The sequence below is a fragment of the Artemia sp. Qi Xiang Cuo genome, chromosome 3 (genome assembly GCF_049724085.1).
Source record: "Artemia sp. Qi Xiang Cuo chromosome 3, ASM4972408v1, whole genome shotgun sequence".
Classification (NCBI taxonomy): Eukaryota; Metazoa; Arthropoda; class Branchiopoda; order Anostraca; family Artemiidae; genus Artemia; species Artemia sp. Qi Xiang Cuo.
This window is the reverse complement of record NC_142796.1, coordinates 6,061,978-6,088,402: the sequence shown is the minus strand read 5'-3', so window position 1 is coordinate 6,088,402 and position 26,425 is coordinate 6,061,978. Positions and strand designations below refer to the sequence as shown.

The following is a 26,425-nucleotide window of genomic DNA, read 5'->3' as shown; positions in this document are numbered from 1 at the left end:
TCTATTACTTCACTTTTATTTCACTCATATATGTCAAGTTTTTTGCATATAAGCCTGTCTTTGGCCAATTTCTAATGGGCAAAGACCCGAGACTTTTTCGGGGGAAAGATCTATGTATATTTATACGAGTCTGTAGAGTAAAAAAGGGGGGCTTTTAAAGTCACAAGAATTATACTCGAGTGTGCACAATAGATTAGCAGTCTTTCAATATTTTGATTATCAAAAATCAAATAGACAATATAAGTGATCCAAAAATAAAATTTTATGCAGTATTCAGAAGACGTTTTTGTAATAGAAAGACGTCCGATGGGTTGATCCCCCAAAGCCCCACTCCCATATACACCCCTGTATATTTTTCATATCGCACAAGTTGCAGCTAACATGGTCTCAAACTGTAATGAATAAATATTCCCAAGCCTTGCAGGGCTTAAAAACCCTGCAAGGGTTTTCCAAATCCAAATTCTTACGCACGATTGAACCCAGCGCACTCGAGTGCAAATGGGTGTACGCCAAAAGAAGAGATCGAACTCAAGCGGAACTAAAATGCAACCTGGGCAGTCCGTAGCCCAAGGACACTGTATATAAATAATATTCAGTAGAATCATTCCCTATCTCAACCATTATACAAAGTCGGGCCGAGATGCGAGTGCTTTGGAGAACATTTAAACAAGTAGAAACATAAGCGACATTAGATTTTTTCACTGGTAGACAAGTCAGATTTCTCTTGAACGCGAAACTTGGTTTCACCTTTGTAACACTAAATTTTAAAGAATCTAATTTTCAATTAACTTATTCCAATACATATATAAAAATCGGTAATGAGTAGTGCAATGTTATTATTAAATGTTTTTAGAAATTACAAGTAGGTTTCAAAGTCTAGAGTTGGTTTCAGAGGCATTTCGGGAAAATTTCTGCCAAAATACGTGTTCTAGGATAATATACAATGAATTGTTGATGAATGAGGACGGACGAGTATGTGGGCGGAACTTTTATACGCACCAAGACTGTAGTAGCCAAATATTACGGAGTCGTGATTCTACTGTATAGAGTGCCCTAGGACCAGAAATATTTAATCGTCTGGATTCATACTCCCAATTCTACACACTGCTTGTACACGAGAGCGGAAGGGTTTGTGCCGCATTAAGAGCGGTGGCGTTAATTCACGAAAATTTGGGAGAGGGGGGTGGGGAAAATGTATATTTAAAGAAATAGGAGGGGTGGTGTAGTGTTTTTCAATTACAATTACCAAAACAAAAAGACATTTTTTTCTATGGAAAAACTCTCAAAAAGATATTTTTATAGATGGGGGTGCAGCCCAGATTTACTGCGATTCAGCAGTACATTGATCTACTAAAATTCCCATCAGTGCTCCTGATAGAAACATGCTCTTAGCTTCCCTCTTTAGACCATGAACAACAACAAAAATATTAATAATAAAACGTCTACGCCAAAATAAGAGGCTGAGCTGAAGTGGCACTAAAATTCGGCACTTCAAATGAAATACTCCAAAAACGGTATTTCTGAAATCTAAGGTGGGTGTACTGACCAGATATACCGGTATTAAGCTGAACGTGGATCCCCTGACAGTACGACCAGTGTCACTGAAGGAAAATCTTCCCTCTATAGGCCTCGAAAAAAAAAGTCTACGCCAAAATAAGAGCCTGAGCTCAAGCGTCACTAAAATGCAGCCCGAACAGCTCTAGGCTTAGAAACAGCCAATCGACCAAATTGGAACGCCGTTCAAATATGACCACGACCAATCGCCCATTCTATGCTGTAGTTATAGACCAATCTATAATGAAAGTTATAAAACAACTAAACTGAAAAACACATGGAAATTCAAGGTAGAATAACGTTTTCTAATGAGTCATCTAGAACACCTGTTAATGAATGTATTAAGCAAACCTAGTAACCAAGTGAATATTGGTCTTATTATTTTGATGAAATATTGCTATAATTTAATTCAAGGTTTCAATGCTTAAAATTTTGACAGGGAATAAAGTCCAAACAAAACTTTATTAGACAAAACTAGCGTGTTTATTAGTGTCGAATTCCAAAATATAATATTTCTTCAGGGTCTGATCTTCGAAAGTTATCCAGCCCCATTAAGGAGAATTTTTATTATCTTCCCTCCTGTGGGCTGCGAATGTTAAATAAAATTCTTTAAAAAAGTATACAAAAAATGGGTTCTCTAAGACTGGGATTGTATACAAAGAATGTGAACCTTCAGCCCCCACTCCCATTTTGCAACCTTGACATAATTAAGAACAATAATATCGTGCTTCATACCATGTATAAATAATTGAAGGCGTTCTTTCAACTGTATAGCGTACTTGCATCCTTTTGCTTTCAAAATTATTCTATATGCAGTTTCATGTTTCTAGCTTGAATAGTTTAGTTGCAAATTGAGCTGACGGGAATTAAAGTTTGATTATTTTTAAATAGACTAGCAAAAGTTCAACTGCAGTCTAATCTCGTGCACCTTTTACTTTCATTGGGTGAATTTGTCAACTACCCTAGGGGGTGAAAGGGCTGAGGTTTTTTCGTATCTGACTTATTACACCCTGTAAGTAGCTTCACATGGGGGTAATAATTATGTAGAATCCCCCTAAAAACGTCCCAAAAGACTTCTCTTCTTCTGAATTTGAAAATATTCTTGACGCACACCCTCTGTCAGGGATAAATCTATGATCAGGTGTGTACGTGTTTGATTTTGGATCTCAATATTTTATATCTGATCCGTGAAAGGATATTTCAGAGAAAACTTTTAAAAAAGCATTTTATAAATTGTTCATTAAATGAATATTAATTTGTCTGAAATTATTATATAGTCTCTTCCCCTTCCCCCGCCTTAAAAAATAGTATTCTACATTAATGTGTCTCATATCTTAATAGTTTTTTTTTAAAAGGAATTTCGAAAATTGCTTAGTTTATTCCCTATGGTTAAAATAGACTCATATAAAGTGTTAAATTCCGTAACCATTTTCTAAGAAAAATCGTCTTTTTTTCAAAATGGCATTTGTGCTTTTTCCATCGCATAAGGGTTCTAATAAAAAGGCGAAATTAACAACACGCCGAAGATGAAAATAAAAATAAAAAATCAGAGGCCATAAACTCAGAAAAAAAATCTATGCTGATGAAGGAAAATTGTATTATTTAAATCAAGTGCAAATCAATGAGCCTTTATCCTAAGTCGCCTAAGTTAGCTTAAATAAACTACCAACAAAATGAACAAGTATACGCTTATAAGGCTCGTCATGATTGGAGGACGCTGCGCAGGAGGGAGCACTGCGCATGTGCTATACATATGTTTATTAGAAAGTTTACTTCTGCAAGTTCTGTTAGCACAAATAAGGAATGGTTCTTTTTGCTGTTTTCGACTGTCAAGAATTCATTCCATTTTCTTGGCAGTCTCCCAAAATGAGTCTTTTCTCTTATTTGTTTGATGGCTTAGCTTTGATTTTACGATACTGAAATTAAAAAATTCTCCCACAAGGGACGGGATTCTCTTCTTTGTCTAATGCCTTTTTTTTGTTAACAATGCTGTGACAGGGAAACTTTTTTTTACGAGCTACAAATTCTAAACAAAAGAACCATTCAGATTATGTGTTCTCTTTAATTTATTTAAGTGGTGGCCTTAACTGATGAAAATTTAGGGTAGGGGGCCAAAATTTATTTTTCGATATCAAGGGGAGGGGCAGATCTCTCTTTTTTCAATGAAAATGCAAGAAAAGGCGTTTGTCAATGAAATTACCCCTCTAAAAGGTATTTTCAGAATCCACGGGGAAATCCAGAGGACATGACCCCCCTCCCCCTATCCAGTTGACCATACTGAACGTTTTATAGTGTGTAACTATAACCTGTGTAAAAATAGTGTGATTAGCTAACATGGAGGTACATCGCTAAATAAACCAATGGGTTTAAAATACGCTTTTTAATTCAGAAGTACGTCCAAGTTTGTTCAGGTTTTGTAACCCAGCCCAATTGAGCTTTCCCTTTAACCTTTTTATTTTCCTCATCCTGTTTTTCAATTAAAGTCATTACATGTTTCTTTTTCAGAGATTGTCTGCTAAAAAAGCTGCGTCCATTTGTCAAATGTTGCTTTGGGCCCCTAAAGTATGGATTGATCCAGAAGGCAAGATACCATCTGAAGAAATGGTATTCACTTCTTTATTATTTTTTTATGGCTATGGGATAAAATCTTTGTACTAATAGCTAGAGATTAATTAATTAATTAGCTAAGAATATGATTAATTAATGATAAATTATGACAGTTTAATTAATTAATTATGAATGTGATTAAGTAAAGATGTATGTGTTGTGGTTTATGAAAACTAGCAAACCGAAAACAACATCTCGACACTCGGCACGCGGCAGGCTTTTATATATAGATTTTCACTGTCGCTTGTCTTCTAAACGCAGACAATATTGTTAAGGTGGTGGGACGAAAACTTCTTAGTACATAACGTGATTTGCAAAAAACAAAATTAAGGATCTTCTGACCTATCTAGATCACTTTTTATGCAAGAATATCCCCAGATACCAATTTTCCCGAAACAATGTGGAGCTGTTTTCGAGAAATAGAATACATATATGCTGCATAATTATTGCTGACTTATAAAGATTATGTGAAAAAAACTACGTTTTCTAAAGAGTTAAAGAGGCTGAGTTACAAGGTCGAACCTTAAAACGTACAGGGATTAGGAGGCACAGTTGGGGGGCTACCACCCCCTAAACCCCCCCGCTTTCGCAGCCTTTAAATATAAAAAAAAATTTCTTTAAACTGAAAGTAAGGAGCGACATTAAAACTTAAAACGAACAGAAATTATTCCGTATATGAAAGAGGCTGTGCCCTCCTCAACGCCTCGCTCTTTACGCTAAAGTTTGACTTTCTCACAACTCTTTTTTTAAACAATAAAAACTTTAGCGTAAAGAGCGAGGCGTTAAGGAGGGCACAGCCTCTTTCATATACGGAATAATTTCTGTTCGTTTTAAGTTTTAATGTCGCTCCTTACTTTCAGTTTAAAGAATTTTTTTTTATATTTAAAGGCTGCGAAAGCGGGGAGTTTGGGGGTGGTAGCCCCCAACTCTGCCTCCTAATCCCTGTACGTTTTAAGGTTCGACCTTGTAACTCAGCCTCTTTAACTCTTTAGAAAACGTAGTTTTTTTTAAATAATTTCTGCACGTTTTTGTACAGTTTATTACTTATTATTGCTTGACTAACTGTTAGCTGATCGTGTCAGGAGTTAAAGTTGGGGGCTGCCGCCCCCCAAACCCCCCGCTCTTGAACATTCTTGTGTTAAGGCTTTTAATTCCTGAATACTCAAATCACGTCGTACAGGGTGCCTCCTAATCCCTGTACGTTTTAAGGTTCGAACTTGTGACTCAGCCTCTTTAACAGCCCCCCAACTGTGCCTCCTAATCCCTGTACGTTTTAAGGGTCGACCTTGTAACTCAACCTCTATAACTCTTTAGAAAACGTAATTTTTTTCAAATAATTTAAAAAAGAAACTGAGTTTCTTTTCATAGTATATAAAAAAGTTGCTCCGATGGTGAATCAAACCCGGATTATCCGTCTGAAAGTCTGGGGTATCAGCCGCTGGACTATACAAATACAATAGTAATTGTTGTTTAGCAAATAGAAGCTATTTTCGACGCAAGCAAATTCCCAAAAATCTTGATATGTGTTTTTTGGAAAACAGGGAAGGAGTGATCAGATTGAGCTGAAATTTCGAGGTTAAGCTCCCAGGCCCCAGGAAAGCTTATCCTCTAAATTTCAGCCCGATCAGACAACGTTAAAGGGGGGTTGTGGTGGGAAAAATTAACAAGGGCTAATATAGCACACCGTGGTTTTTCGTAAATGTAAATTCGGGGGGTAATTTTTTCGGTCTGAAAATATCAAAAGGCCCTAACAGGTCAAATTCTGCTTTGAATGAGTCCTCATTCACCCGGATCCGTTGCCAACTGTGGCCTGTAGGCGTGGCTAAGAAAAAAAAAATATGAATTTTAAGTGGCTATATTTGGTTTTTTGAAAACAGGGAAGGAGTGATCGGATTGAGCTGAAATTTTGAGGATAAGCTCCCGGGCCCTAGGAAAGCTTAACCTTTAAATTTCAGCCCAATCGGACAACGTTAAAGGGGGCTGTGGTGGGAGGGTCCAAACTTCCGGCCCAGTTTACCCCATGAAGATAAAGTCGGAGGAGGATGAAATTTTGCAAGTTTCTTAGTTTGAGCTTGGGCTACAAAATGCGATTACCGCCGTCTCTCTGCGACCTCTAGGACCTGAAATCGCTTAACATTGTGGTGGGTCGCCTCTTTATAGAGGCACAAGTGTGCCTCCTTGATAGTATATAGTCTGAGTGAGAAGCAAAGCTGGCATAAGCCTTTTTCAGAATTGTATAAAAATGATGTCATTTTCACTTTGTGATAGATACTCTATCATCCGTCCTTGGGCAGAAGATAGATAGTCATAGAACTAAGGGATGATCGAGATTTTTAGGTCGATTCATGACGGATAATGTTCACTGGACTTGTATGTAAAAGGGGGGACTGAATTTGCTTGGACTCATAGATGAACAAGGGACCTAAGCCTAAAGACTTGCTCGCTTAGAGTCTCAGGCGGACTACCGTGTTTCAGGATTGACACATGACCGACAAGTCACCTGGGCATTGTGTACTAGCTTTTGGACTTTTTGGTGTACTAGCTAGCCCGTCTAGAGTCTCAGGCAGGTTGACCAAGTTTTAGAATTGACACATGACCCTTAAGTTGCCTAGAATCGCAGGCATATGCGGTATACCTGATTGGCTCTTTTGTATGCATATTTTTTAGCCAGTAAATAGATCGATAAGTTTTGAGTTGCAATACTTTTTAGTGGTGAACTCTAATTCTCTCTGCCAGAAGTTGAATAAAGTAGATTCTATATTTTTTTTTCTTTTTTATTTGATTCTATATGTATGTTTTTTGTGCCTCATCTGTTTATGCCCAAAAACACATACACCTTAAAAGGGAAGTTATACCTTCTTAGGGTTTTTGGTTAATACATTTTTAGCTTATTTTTGCTGATTTTTTTTAATCTAGCGACCACTACTGCCAAAAGTGTATATCTGGATATTGAGGTCTTTTCACTAAAAAGGAATTGCTGATTTTTCCATATTTTTAAGACATATTAAATAAAAAAAACAAGTTTTTATAACTGAAAGTAAGGAGCGACATTAAAACTTAAAACTAACTGAAATTATTCCGTATATGAAAGGGGCTGTCCCCTCCTCAACGCCTCGCTCTTTACGCTAAAGTTTTTTATTGTTTAAAAAATAGAGTTGTGAGAAAGTCAAACTTTTGCGTAAAGAGCAAGGCGTTGAGGAGGGGACAGCCCCTTTCATATACGGAATAATTTCTGTTCGTTTTAAGTTTTAATTTCGCTCCTTACTTTCAGTTAATAAAACTTGTTTTTTTTATTAAATTTTTGAACGTTTTTGAATAAATGCAGGTTTTGATCTTGGCTCACAGTACATGAATAATTAAAACATAATTTTCATATTAATTTACTTTTATTTGGTTAAATGGCTTTCTCGAAACTTGTTTCATTTTATTTACGAAAATTTTTATTAGTAATAAATATACGTAACTTACGAATTAACTTACGTAACGAAATTCTATATTCATATATTTTTAATACGTATATTAGGGGGTTCGCCCCCTAGTCAATACCTTTCTCTTTAAGCTAAAGTTCGAATTTTGTTCCAATTCTTTAAAAGTGACCGCTTAATCACAAAGGCCGTTAATTAGAATAAATAGCTCTTATGAAAGTACTAAAAATCTCTGGCTTAAAGAGTGAGGTATTGAATAGGGGGTGAACCCAATCATATATGTAATATTTTCTGTTTGTTTAAAGTTTAGGGCCAAGTAAATATTTTCAGAAGGTATAAATAGGTTAGAATTGGTAGGATAATCTCAAAAGGTATTATTTACCATAGGGCCTTTTTAGTTCAGTCTATACCATTTTAATATTCAAAACATTGGCAACCGTAGATGTTAGTTAATAGTGCTATAATTAAATACTTCCTGGGGAAAACATCCAGAATAATAGGAGAGATTTTATACGCAGGGAAGAGGATTTGGGTCCGTGCCCCTAACTTCATGTATCCAGACTTGACCAGTTTTCTAATTCCTATGTTTTCCATACATCTCACTTGTACCTTGGGTTCGACAAACTCCCCCCTCCCTAAGAAATAAATGAATGTACCTGTGCCTGTTTATAAAACACAGACTATTACTCTACGTCACTTTGTAATTTTTGTCAAGGTCATTTTACATAGCGAATCCACACCTGGTAATAAAATGTTCCCGTCTTGAAACATCGTCTGAAACTGGAAATAAAATCATGAAACCTAAACTTTGATGTTAAAGCAACTTGAATTTGACTTTGAAGGAGATTTTGAAATAAAATCATGTAATGTTAATTTTGAGTTTAATCTCAGATTTTTTGTTTGGGCCTAGAACAAAAAAGTACTTGGGTACTATATGGGCCTTTACAAGGGAACCAGTCTCGAAAACCCCGTTTTTGACGGGTTAATTCAAGACACCGCTATAGAGTAATGCAATGCAAAGCGTGGTTTTCATTGCGTTTACGATATTTAAACTGTTGTTTTTGGGGTTTAGGGGGGGGGAGAAAGGTACCTAGATTAGGTTAGGCCACGTATTTATTATATACTCTGCTTTACCCCCCACCCCCTAATGTGCAAATATATAGCCAAAATTTGCTTATAAACTATTATATATTAATCTTATTTTATTTTATTTCATAAGCATTAACCAAACTTGACTTTTTAGAAAGGCCCATATAATGCACCAGTACCAACAAAAATAACTAGAAACCTTAAATAAATCTGTCATTAACAGGGTAAATACAAATGTCTTAATTATACCTTTTGACGTTTTTTTTTCTTCTTAGTTGCCCAGTTCGCCGAGACTTGAATTCCGCTAGAGAGCCTCTTAGCAAACAATTTTCTGAAAAATCTAGCTCTGTTATGGTAGTCTAAAAGACAACCCCCCCTGTAAAAACCCCCAAAGGGATTCCCTATGAAAGCGATTTCTTCAAAAACTCTCCTTTAAAAACGTGATAACGGTGGCACTAAGTTTAAATTTTATATTTCAGACCTGAACCCACCCTCCTCTCCCACCGATAAATATCGATGAGTCTAGTAAATCATTTTAAAAAATATTTAAGAGTTAGTTAATTTTTCATTATTAACATGAATTGAAAATCCGTGTCATTTTCTGTGTTTTATAGGGGCGATTCCATCCTGGCCATTATCATATATATACCCTGATATACCAGGGTATATGCTACGTCGCTTCTTCGGGGATAAAAAACATTTTTGGAAAATGCTATAGGAATAGTGAACTTAAATTTAAAATGGGAATTCAGGGAGGAGAGATGGTGGCCTCCCTAACTTTCCGAGAGTTCTGGTCCGTAGTTACAAGCTGTAGGGAAAGAGAGATATTGCCCAATAGATTATATAATAAACAAGTTTTTTTTTAAAATGAAAGTGAAGAGCGACGTTTAAGCTTAAAACGACCAGAAATTTTTCTGTGTATGAGAGGGACTGTCCCTTTTTAATTCCCCGCTCTTCGTGCTAAATTTTTAATGTTTTATATTTCATGTAAAACTTAGGTTTACAATCCATCCCCTCAAGTTAAACCACTTCTGTCGATTGGTTCAACCTCTTTCTCAACCTCTTTATTTGATTCTCAAAACATTTAGAAGTTTCTATTTTTTTAAGTTCGTTTTACATTTCTTTATCACTCGCGGAAATAGCCGTGAATGATTAATAAAATAAAGATTTTGTGTTAAAAATATTTTTGCCACATCCTGAATGCCCAAAGAAAGATTTCCTCTTCAACCAAACTGTACTAAATAATATTAAAAAAGGGAAATACTTTTTTTTTTTGGGCTGGGTATGTTGGTGTGACATCCCGCCATTTATTAAACCGCATTTGATATACAACCTCGCAGCCGAACTGTGCATGTCACTTGCAATAACTGGTTTTATTATTTTTTTTAACTTGTTTGGAACTCTCCTTTTTGCTTCTCTTTATTTTACTTTTTTCCAAATTTTAATTTACTTTCGTGATTCTTATATTTTCTCCTTTATAAGTGTAAAGCATATTATTCAAAGCAAGGGGTAATAAAACTTATTAAACCTATGTATGGTTTTACAAAAGGGGTTTGCAAAAAGTATTTTTTTTTCGGGGGGGCGGGGTACAAAACAAAAACTTTAAAAAACGCATCAAAAAAAAATTTTATTTTCATTTTTGTTACGTTTGTACGAGTCAAAATAACATTTCGAGGTGGGGGTTTCGAAGTATTCATATTTATTTGCACTTTTGGCGGGGATCAGACGTTTCTGCGTCGACTGGGATGGAGAATCTGAGACTTTTCTAGTCTATGCTGAGTGATGTCTCAAAATCCTTAAGATCGATTCGCAACAACTTCCCTCCTAGCATCACAAGAAGTTTCTCTATCGTCCCTGTTGCTTTGTTCTCCTATTATATATCAATTAATATTCCTTCCCTTCATAAAAATATTCACAATCCCCAATAATATCTCTCTAATCATTAATAATTCCTATAATATGTGAAATTGTTATCTTATATATAAAAACCATATAATCTAGAATTTAATAGTTCTTAATAGTATCTCATAATCTTTTTGCTTATATTTGTAGCAGGAATCAATCGTCTCTACATCTCCTAGTATTAGAAGTAATTTCCCTATCGTCCCCGTCGCTTTGTTACCCTATAAAATAAAATAAAACAAGTTTTTTTTTAACTGAAAGTAAGGAGCGACATTCAAGTTTAAAACGAACAGAAATTATTCCGTATATGAAAGGGGCTGTCCCCTTCTCAACGCCCCGTTCTTTAAGCTAAAGTTTGACTCTTTTATCACAGCTCTACTTTATAAAATAATAAAAAAAAAACTCCAGTGTAAAGAGCGGGGCGTTGAGGAGGGGACACCCCGTTGTATATAAGGAATAATTTCTGTTCGTTTTAAATTTTAATGTCGCTCCTTACTTTCAGTTAAAAAAAAACTTGTTTTTTTTTTAATTTAATTTCTTAAAGTTTTGAATTAATGCAGGTTTTGAACTTGGCTCACAGTACATGAATAGTTAAAACGGAATTTGCATATTAATTTTACTTTTTTTAAACTAATAATAACCTTATAAAAACCTAAGTTTGATTTTTGTTCGTTGTTTAAGAATGACTCCTAAATCACAAAGGTCGTTTTATTAGAATAATAAACTCTTTTAAAAGTTAAAAAAGAAACTTTAGCGTAAGAGCAAGCTATCGAGGAGAGGCAACCCATCGCCTATACGTAATGTTTTCTGTTCGTTTTAAGTTTTAATGTTGCTTCTTACTTTCAGCTGAAAAAACTTGTTTTTATTTAATTGCTGATCGTTTTTTAAATAATGTCGGAAAATCCAGCTCCCCCACTATGGAAAATTCTCTTTCCCCACGATAAATTTCTCCATGGAAAGATTCTCCCACGTAAATTAAATTAGCGATATTAGCGAAAATAATATTGTAATGCATAGTAACAAAACGTCCAAAGAGATGGTACGTATATCTTTAAAAGATATACGTAATAATTTATGTTCGTTTTAAGTTTTAGTGTTATTCCTTACTTTCAGTTGAAATTTCTTTATTTATTTATTTAATAACAACAAGGCCGTATCCAGGGGGGGGGGGGTTACCCGGTTTGAACCCCCCCCCCCCCGAAATTTTTGACCGACTCGAAAATAAGTCGAAAATTAGTAAAACCTAGGTAAAAATCAGTAAAATTAGTCGAAAACTGAGTCAAAAATTAGTAAAACCCCTCCCAAAAAAGTCGAAAATTAGTAAAAACCCCCCTGAACAAAAATCCTGGATACGGCCCTGAATAACAACCACAACCCGAAGACCTACAATATCTTTGGTTTATTATCACATAAAAATCACAGTTATGAAACTGCTTAATGTAAAATTGGCCGGAAAATAACACAAACAAATTATTGCTTATATCGGCCATTATTTTACAAAATTCGAACTTTAGTGTTAAGAGCGAGGTACTGACGAGGGGACGAACCCTCCCATATGCGCAATAATTTCTGTTCGTTTTAAGTTTTAATGTTACTCCTTGCTTTCAGTTGAAAAACTTTTTTTTTAATTTGATTTGATTTCTTCTGTTTTCTTCTTAGTTTTTTTTAATTTGGTTTCTTCTCGTTTTTTAAATAATGCTGGGATATCCAGCGCCCCCTTCATTGAAGTTATCGTCCCCTATGAAAAATCTTTCCATGTAAAGATCCTCCCACGTAGCGTAATCCCCTCGACCCCCTCCCCCCCCCACCACCCGAAAACATCTCCCTGAAAAAGTCTGTATACTTACCAATAACTAATACTATATGTAAACAATGAATAACGTTCATAACTTACAGCCCTTCCCCCGGAGACCTCAAAGACATAGTTATTAGATATTTCGACTATGCTGAGCAAAATGGCTATCTCAAGATTTTGAACCGGTGACTTTGGGTAAAAACGAGCATGGGATCCAATTTTTTGGTCACTTAAAAAGGGCACTAGAACTTTTAATTTCCGTTCGAATGAGCCCTCTCGTGAAATTTTAGGACTACTGGGTCGATACGATCACCCTGGAAAAAAAACAAATAAACACGCATCTGTGATTATTCCTCTGGCAAAAATACAAAATTCCACATTTGTACAGATAAGAGCTTGAATCCTCTAAAATAGGGTTTTCAGATACGCTGAATCTGATGGTGTGATTTTCATTAAGATTCTATCACTTTTAGGGGGTGTTACCCCCTTTTTTAGAAAATAAGGCAAATTTTCACAGGCTCGTAACTTTTTGTGGGTATGACTAAACATAATGAAACTTATATATTTAAAATCAGCAAAAAAATTTAATTCCTTTGATATATCTATTGGTATCGAAATTCCGTTTTTTAGAGTTTCGGTGACTCTTGAGCCGGGTCGCCCCTTACTTACAGTTCGTTGCCACGAATTCTTTGGTAGTATAATCAGAAACTAACATTTCCTTTCACAATCTCTATAAGCCATCATCTATAAGCTATCCCCATTTCCTTTCACAATCCCTAAAGGATCTAATAATCTATCAATATCTCTCATATTGCCTCAAAATTTATCCCCGTCTAGCATCACAAGTAACTTCTCTATCCTTTCTGTAACTTTCTGTAACAATACCGATTGATCGAAGTTGATACGATTGTGGCTAATCACAGTAAAGCAAAAATAAATAGCCTAGGCGATTCAAACGCGAGCCTAACCTTCAAGGGCAATCAGGCGTCTCCCGATGTCTGCTCGATGGACAACTCCCCAGTGCCACAAAGAAATAAAATGCACGAGCCCACTAGACAGAAAACTGTACGTTTTCAGCCTGTCAAACAATTTAGTTATGAAAATAACCCTACGATAATAAGATGCTATATTTGTAATCGACCTGGGCACATCGCGAGGGAGTGCCGTTATGTCCCCAATCGCACACCAAGAATTGCTGTTGGTAATACGCAAAATTATGGCAACAATTTGTTCGGAAGAACAAATTTTAGCGCCAGTGGTGCACTAGGCTATAGCCAGGGAAGATTGCGGCAATCAGTACCTTACAACGCCGTACCAACCAAATTTGTACAATCCTCCCCCCACTAGACAAATTAATTACCGATTTGAAAACCCAAATAATCACCAAAGCCAATATAATGCGAGAATGGTGTATAGAAATCCCGAAAATTTTCCGACGGGAAATAGAAATTTTTCAAGCCGACGGCAAATAGTGAATTGGCCGACGGGAAATGAAAGCTTTTCAAGCCGACGGCATTGGTAGTCAGCGCCAGCAGCCGGCGCTGTCACAGCTAGAGATTCCACGAACATATCCGAATACCTATTGCAGGCACCGACGCATGAAATAAATCCTCAGGGAAACGTTTCAGGCCCCTCAGAAATATAAATTGGACGCAGAGGGTGCCTAGAATGTTTTATAGGTCCAAACTGATAGTAGTACCGTCTTGTAGTGATAGTAATAACAAGTTACCTATATTTAATGATTTTTGTGTAGCAAATGTTTACTTTAAAGCTTTGTTGACTCTGGTGCTACCGCGAACATCATAAACTCATGCGTATTCAATATGTTGCCTCTGAATATTAGGCAACAAAGAGCTTTTAATAATCCTAATTTAACTAGCTTGACAGGACATAAATTGGATGCAAAAGGTTCAATTTGCCTAGACATAAAGAGGGATAATAGAATCTTTCCGACAAATTTTATAATATGCGATAACTTTCCGTAGGAAGCACTTATCGGCGCAAATTTTTTAAGGTCTAATAGAGTACTATTAGACGTGGCTAACGAAAGGCTTGTCTACCCTGCTAAGGTAAGGGAAGAGATTTCTGCCTTAACAAATTGTAACAGAGGTTACGAAGACAACGTAACAGTAAACAAAATTTACACATGTTACACATGGAAAAACGTGATTTCTTTTTGATCAGAAAAAATATTCACTGGAACTTAGACCACCTTGACTTAAATTTTTACTTGACTCAATTATATGTTGGTTGTATGCAGGTTTTTATTTGTAAAATTTGTAAATTGAAATTTTTTTGAAATTTTTTGCTTTTTCGTTCTTTTTTTTTTTTTTTTTTTTTTTTTGCTTCTTTCCCTTCATTTCTTTCAGGTGTCAAAGTGGCTGACGACCTTGGCAACGAAGGTACTAACCATGGAAAAATGGCTCGAAAATGACCCTAAATTTGATTTGATTATCACATTTCTAAAACGTGCAACCGTGAAAGATTGTCTCGGCGCTATTGCGTTTTTACGGGGTATATAGATTGTGAACTGAAAATGGGGGGTTCTTTTTTTTAAGCATAGTTTATAGAATTAAAAGAATATTGAATTTTTCTGAAATAACAGACATCTATGTTTGAGGCCATACTGAGGAGAGGATAAGAGTCTTGGGGCTTCTAATCGAAGATAAGGGTTTACGGTTGATAGGACTAATAGGTGCAACAGTAACAAGATTGGGGTGTTTGTGGTGAGATTGGGGCGGTTGTGGTCAGGGTCTGTTCCTGAGATAATTTGGAAACGTCTCAGCTTGCGGTTTTTGATACAATTATATCCTCCTCCGTCCTCACCCCCCCCCCCCCCCCTCTCGGAAAAGTGTTGAAAGTTTATTTTAGAATGAATTGTTGATTTGTCAGTAAATTGCGACCTGTTATTCAAATTGATGACTCCCAGCTACTCCGGAAAAATAACAACCCAAGCTTGAATTTTGTTGATGGGTTTAACTAGGTTTGATGTATAATACTTTAAAATAAAAATCGAATAAAACTTATTTTTGTTTAGGAGATGGGGGTCAGTGAAGAGTCGTTATGTATTTGCTATTTTATAGCGGGTAGGAATCCTCAAAAAAAGATGAGAAATGAGTTGTATTGTTGCTTCTGTGGGACTTAAGCCTAAAAAATGTGTGTTTTGCTTCTTTTTTTTTTCTTCGATATTTTTCTAAGAAGAGTTTGACAAAACTAAGAGTAAAGATGTATTTGGCCCCTTAGGTAAAAATGTATTAAGAATCTTGCGAATCTTGCGAATCTATCTTCTCTATAGAACTCTATCCTCTTGTCAGAATTTTCCTTAGGGTCCCAAATAGTGCTCAGAATTGTAGCGATGAAAAAAAATTAGATTGTGTTAATTGTGGTAATAAAGATTGACCGCGTCGATGTAATATTATGCTCTAAAGCTGTGAACTTACACCTTATAAGTTCTTCGATAGCGCCACTTATAGCGCTAAGGATTGTGCCGTCGAGGCCTGCGCCACCGCAATGGGGAGTAATGTTGATGGTGGACCACGCCACCCGCTGAAAGCGAGAAAACAAAATATATAGCTATATAAACGTAGCCTCTTTTCCTTCGATTTTCTCGAAATAAATTACCTACTACATTATGTAGAAATCGGATCCCTGGGGGTACCACCGTGGGAGGCATACGAATTATTTATCTGTCGTGCAATTAGATAAAGACATAAAACGTAAAAGAGACAAAAATAGAAAAGCAATAGTTTTATTGAGACTTACATTTAGGTGTACAACAGTGCTTCACTTCAAATGACGATAACAAAGGCAAGGATTAAATTGGCTCTCAAAAATAATGTTGATGGTAATAGAGACAATCCATAATTATGATTGAAACGAAAAACAGTTTTTTCAATATATCACGAAAATATAAATTCTGCACTTTTCCAGCTTTTTCACGATTGGCCCAAGTCCTGTGGAGGGGGCCGCTATTTTGTAATTATGTTCGCAAACTCACTACATTATGCTCACTGATCGCCCAATGATTTGTTTGAAATATATCTGATGATTAAACGTTGTAACTTAAGCTTCCTGAGAAACATTGTATCTAGCATTTTTATTTTATTACCAAATATCTTAGCGAAATTCAAACAGAATAGCGTCGTTGTTGGCTGAGGCTAAAATACAATTTCTCTTTTTGCTGATTAAGAACTTTTTTTTTAAAGCTAGATTTAGACGGTAAAATGTGAAGGAAGGGGAGGTGATACCTCAAAAATCCTACCGACCACGCCATTTGTAGCGATGAAAAAAATTTAGATTGTGTGTTAATTGAGGTAATAAAGATTTACCGCGTCAATGTAATATTATGCTTTAAAGCTGTGAACTTACACCTTATAAGTTCTTCGATAGCGCTAAAGATTGTGCCATCGAGGCCTGCGCCACCGCAATGGGGAGTAATGTTGATGGAGGACCGCGCCACCCACTGAAAGCCAGAAAACAAAATATGTAACTATATAAATGTAACCTCTTTTCCTTGAGTTTTCTGGAAATCAATTACCTCTAATGTTGTGTAGAAATCTTACCGACCGCGCGATTTGTAGCGATAAAAAATTTTGGACAATTAAAGGCATTGTGTGTTAATTGTGGTAATAAAGATTGACCGCGTCGAATGTAATATTATACCTTAAAGCTTTGAAGTTACACGTTCTATAAGTTCTCCGATATCGCCACTTATAGCGCTAAAGACTGTGCCATATGTAATATTATTGTTTTAAAGCTATGGTGATTAAGATGCGCCAAATGCGGCAATGAAGTCTGGGGCCACAAATGTAATATTATGATTAAAAGCGGTGTACCGATCACGCCACTCGCTGAAAGCGAGAAAATAAAATGCGTAATTATAGTAGGTTAAGAATTCTCCAGCTATCAGTCCGGGAGCGTAACCTCGCTTCCTCGGGTTATCGCCGTGTCGATTACCTCTAATGTTATGTAGAAATCAGATTCCTGGGAGCGCTACCGATGGAGACATACGAACTAATTACCTGCCGTGCGATTTAATACAGACATATAAAGTAAAATTAACACAAATAGAATAGCAATACTTTTATTGAGACTTACATTTAGGTGTACAACAGTGCTTCACTTCAAATGACGATAACAAAGGCAAGGATTAAATTGGCTCTCAAAAATAATGTTGATGGTAATAGAGACAATCCATAATTATTGAAACGAAAAACAGTTGTTTTTTTACTATATCACGCAAATACAGCTTCTGCGCTCTACTAGCTTTTTCACGATTGGCCCAAGTCCTGTGGAGGGGGCCGCTACCTTGTACTTATGTTTGCAAACTCACTTCATTGTGCTCACTGACCGTCTAATAATTTGTTTTAAATATATCTGATGATTAAACGTTATAACTTAAGCTTCCTGAGAAACATTGTATCTATCATTTTTTTTATTACCAAATATCTTAGCGAAATTCAAACCGAATAGTGTCGTTTTCTGGCTGAGGCTAAGATGCAATATCTCTTTTCGCTGATTAAAAACTATTCTTTTTTTTGAAGCTAGATTTAAACTTAATAAGAGGACGTCGGTATTATCTTTAGAAAGAAAAAGATTTTTATTTTTTTGTATTTTAAATATATCACATTTTACTCACGGTACAGAATTTTTCTTAAGATACACAAGAGCAAAGTTATCTGCTTTCATTACGAACCAGATCCATATCCAGGATTTTTTCTCCGGGGGGAGGGGGGCAATAAAACTGTACAAAACACAACAAAAATATGTTGTTGTGTATTTGTTACTTTTGAACGAGTCGGACAAAATTTTCGCGTTGGGAGGGGGGGGGGTATAAAAACCAGGTACTCCCCCCTCCCCTGGATACGACCCTGTTCAAACAATCAGGCTTCAGAGTAGATTTGCTTGGATCCAACTTTTCTGCTGAGACGATTCTTTTTCTCTCAGTAAGTTGGAGTAGATATTTGACAGAAATTAAAGTTCTAAGATAAAAAGGATCCAGGAGATTTTTTGCTAATAAAATAAATTTTATGTCAAGATTCTAAAGGATGTGTGAACTCCAGCTTGGGTGTAACGATATTTCAGAAGCACATTCTTGTGGCTTTTTGCAGAATGTAATCCAGTGTACTGGATGTTCTGGGTTCGAATCCCACTGAAGGTAAAGTTTTAAATTAATAAGCAGAATTTTATTTCAAGATGGCGTGATTTTGAGCTTTGTAATAGTGATGTTCTCGTAGCTTTTAGTAGAGTCCAATCAAGTATGCTGGAGGTCATAGGTTCGAATACCTCTAAATGGTTAATTTTTATGAATAAACTCAATCCTATGGCAAAGATCGTTGAAAATAAGGCCTTGATCTTCGCTATAATGACTTGTCTGAAGCATGTTTTCGTACATTTTTGTAGAGTGCAGGATGCAATTTGCAATTTCCAGAACACAATGGGCTCGATCCCGCTGATGGTTAATTTAAAAATTATAAAGTTTGGAAATACAAATTAGATTCACTATATTCTCCGCTGCTATAAACATGTATATGTAGGTCTGTATATCCTGTGATATTGCAAAATTTATTGTTTGGTTATATTAGTTTCTATTTACCCGTGTTGGTAGAATTGGAATATATTACGGTACGAATATTATATCTTGTGTTTAATAAAAAACAAAATGAGATCGTTTCTGTGTTTGTTTTGGAATTTGTAGAAAAAATCAGACTGTTTAGAAAAGTATTTTCCCTAATTTTTAACCCTTGAAATAAATTAAATCTCTCAAGTAACCCGGCTTTCTTCACTTTCATATTTGCTATCTTGGGGAACTGGGCACTTTCTGTGTAGGCCAAAGGACTAGGGGCTCCAAGAGGCCCTAATATCATTCATCTACTATTAGGAGCCCTCATGTTATTTCTCTTCGGGAAGCTTGAAGAGATTTAACAGTATGGGGGGGGGGGGGCACTATGACAAGTTTTCAGTAAACTGGAAGTTTAACGTCACTCTTTACCTTCCTGTGATAGAATTTTTTTCATTTGATTTCTGTTTTAATTTATTACAGATGAAGAAGTATGAAGGGTGGAAACACAATAATAAGCTTTTAGTAAAGGGAAAGTAAAGATTTTGTGTGAAGAATAATTGGAGGCAGTAACTCTCTTCATATTTATGGCAATTTCTGTCTGCTTCTGCTTTTAACTTCGCTTTTTATTTTCACTTGAAAGAAACTTATTTTCATTCATTTCCGTTTTAATTTGTTACTAACAAAGAAGTATGAGGTGTAGAAACACTCTGACAAGTTTTCAGTAAAGCGAAAATTAAACTTTTATGTGAAGAGGTATTGAAAGGTGCATTTCTCGTTTCATTTGATTTCTGTTTTAATTTATTACAGATGAAGAAGTATGAAGGGTGGAAACACAATAATAAGCTTTTAGTAAAGGGAAAGTAAAGATTTTGTGTGAAGAATAATTGGAGGCAGTAACTCTCTTCATATTTATGGCAATTTCTGTCTGCTTCTGCTTTTAACTTCGCTTTTTATTTTCACTTGAAAGAAACTTATTTTCATTCATTTCCGTTTTAATTTGTTACTAACAAAGAAGTATGAGGTGTAGAAACACTCTGACAAGTTTTCAGTAAAGCGAAAATTAAACTTTTATGTGAAGAGGTATTGAAAGGTGCATTTCTCGTTTCATTTGATTTCCGTTTTAATTTATTACAGATGAAGAAATATGAAGGGTGGAAACACAATAATAAGCTTTTAGTAAAGGGAAAGTAAAGATTTTGTGTGAAGAATAATTGGAGACGGTAACTCTCTTCATATTTATGGCAATTTCTGTCTGCCTCTGCTTTTAACTTCGCTTTTTATTTTCACTTAAATGAAACTTATTTTCATTTATTTCTGTTTTAATTTGTTACTAAAGAAGAAGTATGAGGTGTAGAAACACTGTGACAAGTTTTCAGTAAAGCGAAAATTAAACTTTTATGTGAAGAGGTATTGAAAGTTGCACTTCTCGTATTTAGGCAACTTCTGTTTGCTTCAAATTTTAACGTCGCTTTTTCCTTTCATGCGAAAACAAAACTTTTTTTTTGGTTTCGGTTTTAATTTATTTCATTTTTTGTTATTTAGTTTATTCTTGTTTGTAGTTTTTATATTAGGGACTACAGAATAGTTTGCTTAAAGTGCTAAAGACATCAAAATTTTCTAAGAAAAATTATCAAAATTTAACATAAAAATGTGATTGAATAATTTCACATTTTTGTTAGTTTTGCTGGGTTAAGACGTAAAATCTAATTAGATTTGTCAGTACTTTTCGTTCGTAAAAATGCAAACATCATTTCCAAAGACAATTACACCTTCGAAGGAAAGTTACACCTGCTTAAGATGTTTGGTGTTTTTTTGCCTATTTTTGCTGATTTTTTCCAACGTTTCTCCTTTTTTTAGTTTGGCGTCCGCTGCTAATAAAAAAAAAATGATAACCGCACATAATGGTCTTTTTCATTAAAAATTGGATTCCCGGCTTTAACTAGTCTTTTTAAGGTTTATATGGCTATATAAGTTTCCACTGCCCTTGCCAGATTTTATTTTCACTGCCCTTGGTAATTCAAGGATTAGACGCACAATCACATTGGTAGATCTTTTTATGCTACTTCAAACCAAAGGACTGCCTCATAACATTTGATTTGCGAACACTGACGGATCCCCCCCCCCCAAGATTTTTTCTGGTGTCTTCGTATCCTTTTTTTTTACTCTTTTTTTAGACTAAATTTGTCAATTATTGTCACCTTTGTCACATATCCCCCCCCCATCCCAAGAATTTGCTCATTGGCGCCCTTGTCATATGGGCCTCCCCCAAGATTTTCATCTAGATCCTCACCTGCTTGTGAAATGTTTGGCCGATATCGGCCAAAGTTGTCATTGTAAATAAAAGGGTAGAAAATTGGAATTTTATTCTCTTTATTTTCTATTAACATTGATTTAGCGTGATAATCCCTGAAGAAAAACTCGTCCGTAGAGGTCTGGAATTCCAAAATTCAGAATTCAGGGTGTATGTTTCCATTCTTTAAATGGTTATTTGGAAAATATTAATAATAATTATATATTGCTTAAATAAATCTAACAAGCATCTAATTATAAAAATGAAAATAACACAGACTTGTCTTCAATTCAAAACTTCTCTTCAACTCAAACATCTTTTCGGAACTTGTTGATATAATACACTTCAAGATAAAATGTTGCGTTTAATTTGTTTTAAAAAGTTGAAATCGTGGGACAGAGGATAACCTCAGCTGATTTCATGCATGCATAATACAATTTTGTCCAATATCTTTGTGGAATCTCTCATCTTTGATTTTAAAATTATTTCCTCGCAGGGGGGTTTTGGTCAATTAATTATCCTCGCAGGGGGTTTTAGTCAATTAATTATTCTGTTTGTAGGCACTTCGGATTCTACATGACATATCTTGTACGTTTCAATCAAATCACAACCTACGAATCTGTAAGCAAGGGTTGGTAGTTTTAGCCGCTCTTTGTAGGGGAGGTTGTTGAGGCTTAAGATAATGATTTTTGGAAAATCTCCCCCTATGCCTATTTCTGTCTATGTAAGCACGTTATGAACGTATAATTATTCTTTTTACAATAATAATGTTTCCGCATTAGAGGGGGGCTACCACCGCCCCCGTGACCAGGTTGCTTTGAAGGACATCTCATGAAAACTTGACCCTTAAATTTAGCTTTTGAAGCTTCAAATACTTCCCCCCTCCTTTCCTTCAAGTTATCACCAAATCACCCACTTTAAGAGCTATTGTGTACCGAATGTTGTACTTTGCATACAATTATAAAGGGTCAAAGATAGATAAGATATACATTTATTAAAAAAGAAAACAAACACTATTCGTCTTTCGCCTGCCAAGAAAGGCAATAAGCTTGAAAGGGCAAGCGAGGTTATCACTCTCAGCTAATTAAAACAACATCCATACCGAGCTACTTAAGACACAAGAAACTCATCTGATGAAGGAATAAAGGAATAAATAGAGAAAGAGGAAAAGACAAGAAGTAGATAGAAAAAAAGCTAAGTAAATCGGGGAAATACCTTAAATAAAATGACAACCTGGAGTGGGCTTGACACCAAATTCACTCATGAGATAAAAGAAACTTCTTTGCCCGTGACTTAAAAGCCGGAAGACTAGGCGCATTTTTCACACATTCGGGCAATATATACCAAACATGGGGACCATAATGGCGAATCACAAAAGATGCCCGAGTGGTGCTCCTAAACTCATTAGTTAAGTTATCAGCTTTTCTTGTATTATGATCATGACGGTCTCTATTAAAAGCAAAAGGATTTTCAAAAGCAGGGCTGAACAGCTGATTCAAATATTTATACGAGAAAATCGTGACTTGGTAATCTCGAATTTGGCATACATCCATTAACTTATTCTTTTTAAAATGCTCATGAGCAGGAACCTCATAAGAATCATCAAATTCAGACAATAATTTTACAGGTCTATTCTGAAGTTTTTGTACTCTTTTGAAACATGTTACAAAATTACTTGCCCATATAGAGCATCCGTTGCTAATATATGGGTAAAATGTAGAAAAATAAATCATTTTCAGGATCTTTTTTGGGACTAGATTTTTAATTCTTTGCATCACCCCAAGGCCTCTGTTTAATTTTTCAGCTATTGCACTTGAATGGTTTTTCCACGACAGGTTTTCATCAATTAAAAACCCCAAATACTTAGTTGTTGCTACTCTCTTTATCACATTTTCTTGAACCGTGATATGGTCATTTCCAGCACTAGACGAAAGTCTAGAAAATATCATGAAAAAGGTTTTAGAAAAGTTTAGGGTTAACATATTTTACTGAGAAAAAGTTAGAAATTCAGAAACTGCATTATGAATAGTGGCATAATTTCGTCAAAATCCTGGGGGGGGGGGTATTGGAGCCATTTTCCTCAATCAAGTAAAAATGACAGTGGAAACTGAAAAATGAGCCCCATATAGTGACAAAAAAGGTAGATGTACTAAAGAAAAATAACCCGTTTCTGTGGATTCTTGGATTATGCAGGCTTATCTTAGTTTTGACAAGATTTTTGGAGAAGCTAAATTTCAGCAGAGGGGGAACTGGGGTCAGATAGGGGCATTTGCCCCCTCTGCCCCATTAGCAAATTGCGCCCCTGGTCAAAGAAACAACTCATTCGAATGAAGTTTTCATTTTCTTGTCTATAACAATATTTCATGTTATATGGACCTAAAATATATTTAGTAACGATTTTGCCACTAAATGGTGTTAATCCTTGGAGATTCAAGGGAGATTCAGAGATGTAAGAGGGAGGTTTGAAACTGGGGTTTTCTATGTGGTTTTAATTTAAGGGCCAATCCTTCCTGGTTTTGAGCAAATGTATTATCTGACAAATGTTGCCCTAAACTTCCAGGGTTTTTTGTCTCTGCTTAGGCAAAATGGTAAAAATTATTATTTTGCTTGACAAAATGAGTAAAAATATCCCTTCAATATGGTAAGATCAAAGTTAATGTCTAAGTTATTACTTAAACGACTGGTCTAATAAAAAAAAGGATAAAGATCATCCCGAGTCATTAATGGCGCATAGGGCATTGAATCGACGCCTCAGTTGCTGGGTCTGTTTTTACAGAGACACGTTGCAGGCCTATCGTCCCTTTTGTGGCAGCGGGATCCAAACTCCGGGACCCTTACTACCAAAGAGAGCATCAATACACGGTGCTACCATAGGGCAACTTGTCTTTAGCAGTTGAAAAATCAGGTTTCAAAATGTCAGGTTTTCAGGTCTCTCGTATAATTTATCTCATGTAACGTGACGCCTTTTGAATTGGTAAAACCCGAATGAACGGCTATAGTACCAGAGGGAAACTGGGCCTGAGTGAATTTAAGTCCTAGAAGATCCACATGTGCCCTTTTAACAAATCGATACTTTTGAATCGATGCCAATTGAGGGAGTTTTAAAGGGGGGGGGGCATATTTTTCAAAATCTAGGGGTGGTAGGGTACGAATTTGTCACTTTCAAATTTGTCTTATGAAAATGCAAAAAGAAAGGCATTTTTGATGAAACTATCCCTAAGAAAGGTATTTTTCAAAATCTAGGGGGTAGCGAACACTGGAGGCAAATGCCCCCCACCTCCTAGAATCCCCTCTCCAATTGACGCCATTGACTTTAATTCTTCATACTTGCTTAAAATTTCCTTCATCTTGGGCTATCCATGATAGTGGAAGAGGCAGAAACTTTCATTGAACATATATTATCAGCATCATATTATTACGAGTATTAGCAATCATATCTTATATTAATCTTTATTAATATCTTATTAATAATATTAATTATCTTTTATTATTGATAAAATTAATATTTATTATTATTTTTTTTACTTAGAATATTTATTATTAAATATTCTATTAATATTTATTAATTATCTTTATTAATATCTTATATAGCAATCATATCATATATTACTCTTTTATTCTCATCTTCCGCCGATGCTGACTCTGGGATTGAAGGCATCAACAGCCATGGCCAAGAATTTCAGAAATTCCAATCTAAAAACTGTATTCATAAAGTAGTGCCATTCAACCTTTGTCACTCTGAGTTGTATTTTTTATCATATTTTTTTTTTAAGACCACGCGATGACACGCCCCAATCCACACATAGCTTACAAGTCATAAATTTAACGCTGTCAATCCAGTAACCCCAAGTTCATGCAGATAAAAGTCATTTTTCGTCAATTGCATCAATGAGCAATTTTACTTGCCTTTATGTTCATGCAGCATTGCCACGGATATGATTGGCCTTTCAATGAGATGTTCAGTTATCGAAGATAGCAGTTTCTCTTGTTCAGAAATATTGGCTAGCTGCCCGAAAAAGGTCAAATGTTTTCAGCCACATTAATCACTTGACTAGGAAAATGTACATGCTAAAGTTGGCAACTAGATTGACGTGAAAAGTGAATACAGATCCTGTGTGGACATCTCGGCATTCCCATCTATATTTAAATGTATGGCAAACAAGTGCCTTTTGGACGAAATATACAAGTAGTGCTGTCTCTTTGAAGCAGAAGTAGGCGTGGTCTTACTAGCCCGATTTTGTTATTAGAAACTTAAATTTGTCCAAAAATACTAACCAAAGACTAACAAGAATCAAACAAGAAAAGAAAAACAACAATCTTCGAAAGCACCACAAGTTAAAAGAAAATATGCTACCCAGAAAAATCGACATTGGTTAAGATGCGTAAAAATTAAAGCGTGGGCATTTACGGCATATTTATAACGAATCGGGGACGATTTTTCTGCCCCGTACTTTTTAGTCTCAAATTTTTTAGTTTTTTTTATACAAGCGGGTATTTATCATGTCTTGTTTGAGCGTCTGGCATTGATGCATCCCTGTGATATATAATTTTCCATATTCAAATGTGAACTTCTGCTCAGATGAAGTGAAACAATTGATCCGTTTAGAGAAGAGCAATGACGTACAGAGGTGATGGCTATGCAGAAGCATCATCAATTTCTTAAGGTGCCACAATATTGCATAGAAGAGTACAGCTGAATTAGCATCACTTCTTCACACATCATCTCCAGTAACTGGGAGAAACATCATGAAGCCAAACAAAACTGAAGTGGGTTCCAGAAGACTCTCACGTAAAAGAAGAAGCAGAAGAATGACCTGTGGACAAACTGTCATTGTTCTCGTGCATAGGCGACATTCTTTCATACAAATTTGTGGCATGGGGTTATGATTAACTACGAAAATGAATCAGTAGCACACCTATAGCTAAACAGTATGTTGTGCTAGTATTCAGGGATATATTTGGGACTATATGGTACGAGATTATCAAACTAGCGTATGTACAAAACCTCTGGAATGACTTAGAGTATCAAGCTGAAAATTTCAGGGGAGAGGGGGCAGGCGGACCTCAATCTTATCAGTATAATGATAGTTTGATTCTCGATGCCCACATGATTAATATACACTCGGTATATTATCATAAAGCTCAAAGGAGACCGAAGAAAAGTCAAGAAGGCTTTCACGTAAATGAGGAGGCAGAAGGAT

At 35.7% G+C, this 26,425-nt stretch overlaps 1 protein-coding gene and 1 long non-coding RNA gene across 3 annotated transcripts in view; both read left to right on the top strand.

Annotated features, from left to right (window-relative positions):
- The window catches only part of Pink1 (PTEN-induced putative kinase 1), a 134,765-nt gene extending 118,819 nt beyond the window's left edge, over positions 1-15,946 (top strand). For both annotated transcript variants that reach the window (XM_089108439.1, XM_089108438.1), the window contains exons 8-9: positions 4,060-4,158; positions 14,742-15,946. In XM_089108439.1, coding sequence (XP_088964565.1) covers positions 4,060-4,158; positions 14,742-14,894 — 252 coding nt within the window. In that variant the 3' untranslated portion in view covers positions 14,895-15,946. The remainder of the gene's footprint in view (positions 1-4,059; positions 4,159-14,741) is intronic.
- Positions 15,947-20,067: 4,121 nt separating this feature from the next.
- LOC148953696 (uncharacterized) overlaps positions 20,068-26,425 on the top strand; it is a 32,483-nt gene continuing 26,125 nt past the window's right edge. The window contains exon 1 of the long non-coding RNA XR_016143762.1: positions 20,068-20,154. This is a non-coding gene — a long non-coding RNA (uncharacterized LOC148953696). The remainder of the gene's footprint in view (positions 20,155-26,425) is intronic.